Below are 4,342 nucleotides of genomic sequence, written 5' to 3' on the forward strand. Positions count from 1 at the left end.
CCTCCAGGATTTTGAAACTTTTCACAAGCCGCGCTAGTGTCGCTCAGTTAAAAATGGATTAATTTGAGGGAAGAATAGCTAAGCTGGTACGCTCATACCAGCATTTGTGTAACTCATCCCTACGAGATTATAAAGACCATCAAATGGCCCAAAACTTGTGGAGAGAGATAGCGGATGCACTGGGCAAGGATCCAAATTTCTGTCGTAAAATGTGGAAGAACCTGCAGGACCGTTTTGTAAAGGCCAAAAAGAGAGCACATGGAAAGACCCGTGACCCTGGTGGAAGCCAACTGGTGCCACCGATCCTGAAGGAACTCGGATGGCTGTCCCAGTTCATCAAATATCGAGAGACTGACACTAATTTTGAGAATGAGGTAAGCAAAATAAAATAAGCCGCACAAACTCACAAAAATCACACTCAAAACAACAAATAACATATCTATAGAACCGTGTTTCCTGCTCTGTTGTGTATGTTATGTTAGCTCATGTTTTCACTGCTTGTCCTTTACTTCTGTTCTGCTTCAGTTGTTTGTTGGAAAAATGCAAAATTATGAATAGGCCTACTATGTTGTAGGCATAGGCTACAACCTCTCTAACTCCGCTAGGATGCCAACGTCCTCGCCCCCCCCCCCTCCTCTGTTAAATGGTATCTCACAGGCCCACTACGTCGCCAAACCATGTGATGTTTGGTACTGCCGGATTCAGGAAGCTCTCGGCTTTTCAAAAATAACATTGTTTTTCTTTTATTTATTATGTATTTCACACCGCAGCAGCCTAAACACACAAAGTCCAAAATCGCGATGAGTGGTGACAAGTCATGTCATGCCATTTTTTGACGGGAAAAATTAAAGGATTACTCGCGATCTTATGCAGACGTGTTAGCGGGGACTTTTATAAAAGGTAAAAGTCTCACTCCTACCACTATTTTTGGCTGAGATATACCGCCTAGAAAGTGGGATCATAATTTTCACGTTTCATATGGCTTTATTTGGTGATGTTTTATGGTGTAAACAACATCAGCTATCATAATCACACCTGATTTCAATAAGGTACAACATTTGAAGCTGGCTGAGTGTTGTTTGATCACTGATAGTACTGTTTTGAAGCCAAGTGACCACTGTCATTTGGAGCTCCGCCTGGATCTTTTCATGAAAAGAACACTAGAATGGTCATACTTTGAGCAATCTTCTTCAAATTTGAAACAAATGTTCATTCATAGTGTGCCTACAGCCCCATAGTGTCATTAACCTGCTCAGATGAAGCCACAGACAGTTATTCATCCTGAAACACATTTTTTATTTTATTTTAGGCAAAATCTTCAATTTTTTACTGACTTCAGTGGCCCATTACTCTGTCTCTGTATCACCTAGAGTGTTTCTGACACTTTCACAAGAAACTTAAGGGAGTTTTCTTTCTGGCAAGACCTCATGCATGCATGTAGTCAGAGCGGTTCAGAGGCTACAGTCATTTTAATTTGTGTATGTCATTTTAGGCATGTTTGCTACAACATGGGGGTGGAGTGCAAGCTTTTTAAACAAGCCCCGGCTTTTTAAGAAGGATGTTCTCCATCCCAACTGGGAAGGATCACGACTTTTAGCAGTTAACATGAACCTAACTGTGCAATCCTGCAAGACTCCCTGACTGCAGGGCACGCACAGTAACACATACTGTACAGGGGTACATACAGTGACCACACTGTAACCTTCTCTAGCACCCCCTATCCCTCTGGCTGTCTCCCTACTCCCACATCCATGAACATTCTGGTAAAAATTTCAAACAGATCTTACAATGTAAACACCAACAGAGTGAACTTCAATAACCTCAGGCCTCTTTTCAAACATAATACACCACCCAAATCACTAATTCCACCCGCTCTCAACATGCCACTTTTAAACACCAGGTCTCTTTTAAATAATTTACACTTTCCAATGCGTCCAGTGCCACATAATGAGATTTTTTTTAAATAATGTGATTTAGATAAAACATAAAAGTTTTTAAATGAATCATTCAGAGCAGAGATGGAGCGCTAAGTGTCCCCTCCCCTCCCCTCCTTCCCCCATTATTCACATGATAATTGCTCTCATTCTGTCAGCTTCAATAGGTGTATTTTTCGGGGGAATCGCGGTGAGAACGGCCGCAGTAGACACATTAGAATATCCTGCAGGTCAAAGAATCACTCATTTGTTTTGAGGTGAACATATTTCAGAGGATTACCCGGCGGTATCATGTACAATCGGCGCGGACAGCTGTTTAAGAGCAGCGCAGCTCATCAGATCAGGTCTGCTCATGTTATTGTAGCAGAGTGTGTGGTCATACACACAGAAAATATGGATCACTTTGAAATGACAGCGTGATTCTGTGTGTGAGTCTGTATACTGTTGATGATAATTTAGAACTTTTTTAGCTGTTGTCTTTACTTCCTTACTCCACTTACTCTTAAATATGATCTAGAAAATTATTCTCCCTAAATGTCACGTGATTCTGACAATACTGAAACATTTATTTAAAAATGTACAACAGCATTAGAGAGTGTCAAAATTATCACAGTAACTGAAACCCCCTCAGTCTGCTGAGTGTTAATGACACACACCTGAGGACACTTGTTAGCCTGTTGGATCCTGCAGAGGCAAGGCAAGAGTCCTCCTTAGCATTCAGTAAACACACATTGGAACACACTGTGCCTTGCAAACAAATTTCTTGCTGTGCATTCACAGTCAATACTAAATGGCATTACTGGCATTTAAACACATTTTACCCATTATATGGCTACACAAATAAAACAAGAAAATAGCCTTGGGTTTAGTGAACAACAAAATAATCCAGGGGTTACATATTGATAAAGCCAGAGGAAATGGATCAATGAACTAAATTTCAAACATGCCTTAAAGACGTCCTGCAAGCAGATGTCATAATAGGATCCAAGAGCTTCTTCAAATTGCCAACAGGCTCATTGATGTCGGTGTCTTGTTGAATCAGATCTGATGCAGTGATGGTCTGCTCCTCAACCCCTTCCTCCAGACACGCCTGTTTCTCCCGTTCATCAATCTCGATCTCATCTCTCGGCTCATCTCTTCTGTTTCACTTTTAGACATTTTACACAAGGTTCTGTCCTCGGACCAATTCTATTCACTTTATATATGCTTCACTTAGGTAACATCATTAGAAATCACTCTGTAAATTTCCATTATACACAATTACATCTATCGATAAAGTCAGACGAAACGGATCAATTAACTAAACTTCAAAAATGCCTTAAAGATATAAAAACCTTGGTGAGCTCCAATTTCCTTATGTTAAATTCAGACAAAGCAGAAGTTATTGTTCTTGGCCCCAAACACCTCAGAAACTCGCTATCTGAAGATATAGTTTCTCTGGATGGCATTGCTCTGGCCTCCAGCACTAACGCAAGAGACCTCAGAGTAATATTTGACCAAGATTTGTCTTTTAACTCCCACATAAAACAAACTTCACAGACTGCATTCTTTCATCTGCTTAATATTACAAAAATTAGGCCTATCCTGTCCCCAAAAGATGTAGAAAAATTGGTCCACACTTTTGTTACCTCTAGGCTGGGTTACTGCAATTCCCTTTTATCAGGTAGCTCCAATAAGTCTTTGAAAACTCTCCAACTGATCCAGAATGTGGCGGCACGTGTACTGGCAAGAACTAAAAAAAGAGATCATATTTCTCCTGTTTTAGCTCCTGTGCACTGGCTCCCTGTAAAATCCAGAATTGAATTTAAAATCCTTCTCCTCACTTACAAGGCTCTAAATGGTCAAGCTCCATCATATCTTAGAGAGCTCATAGTGCCATATTATCCCACCAGAACATTGCGCTTTGAGAATGCAGGGTTACTCGTGGTCCCTAAAGTCTCCAAAAGTAGATCAGGAGTCAGAGCCTTCAGCTTTCAGGCTCCCCTTCTGTGGAACCATCTTCCTGTTTCTGTCCGGGAGGCAGACACCATCTCAACATTTAAGTCTAGACTTAAGACTTTCCTTTTTGATAAAGCTTATAGTTAGGGCTGGCTCAGGCTTGTTTTGGACCAGCCCCTAGTTAGGCTGACATAGGCCTACTCTGCCTGGGGAAAAAGAAATGATAGAAACCTCAGGAAGAGCAACTTAAGAGGGATTCCTCTTCCAGGATGGACAGACGTGTAATAGATGTAGTACAGAACAGATCAACATAAGACATTTACAGTAATCCAGGGGGGAGTTTTTCCTTATCTGCTGTGAGGGTCCAAGGGACAGAGGGATGTTGTATGCTGTAAAGGCCTCTGAGGCAAATTCTGATGTATGATATCGAGCTTTATAAATAAAATTGAATTGAATTGAAATTGAAATTA

The 4,342-nt window shown here is 40.9% G+C and overlaps 1 protein-coding gene across 1 annotated transcript; it reads left to right on the top strand.

Moving 5' to 3' along the window:
• The first annotated feature begins 209 nt into the window (after positions 1-209).
• Positions 210-4,019, top strand: LOC126385454 (uncharacterized). Its single transcript, XM_050037178.1, has 3 exons — positions 210-374; positions 2,102-2,124; positions 3,089-4,019. The coding sequence occupies exons 1-3, from the start codon at positions 210-212 to the stop codon at positions 4,017-4,019; spliced, it is 1,119 nt and encodes a 372-aa protein (XP_049893135.1).
• Positions 4,020-4,342: the final 323 nt, after the last annotated feature.

This window comes from Epinephelus moara, chromosome 24 (genome assembly GCF_006386435.1).
Source record: "Epinephelus moara isolate mb chromosome 24, YSFRI_EMoa_1.0, whole genome shotgun sequence".
Taxonomy (NCBI): domain Eukaryota; kingdom Metazoa; phylum Chordata; class Actinopteri; order Perciformes; family Serranidae; genus Epinephelus; species Epinephelus moara.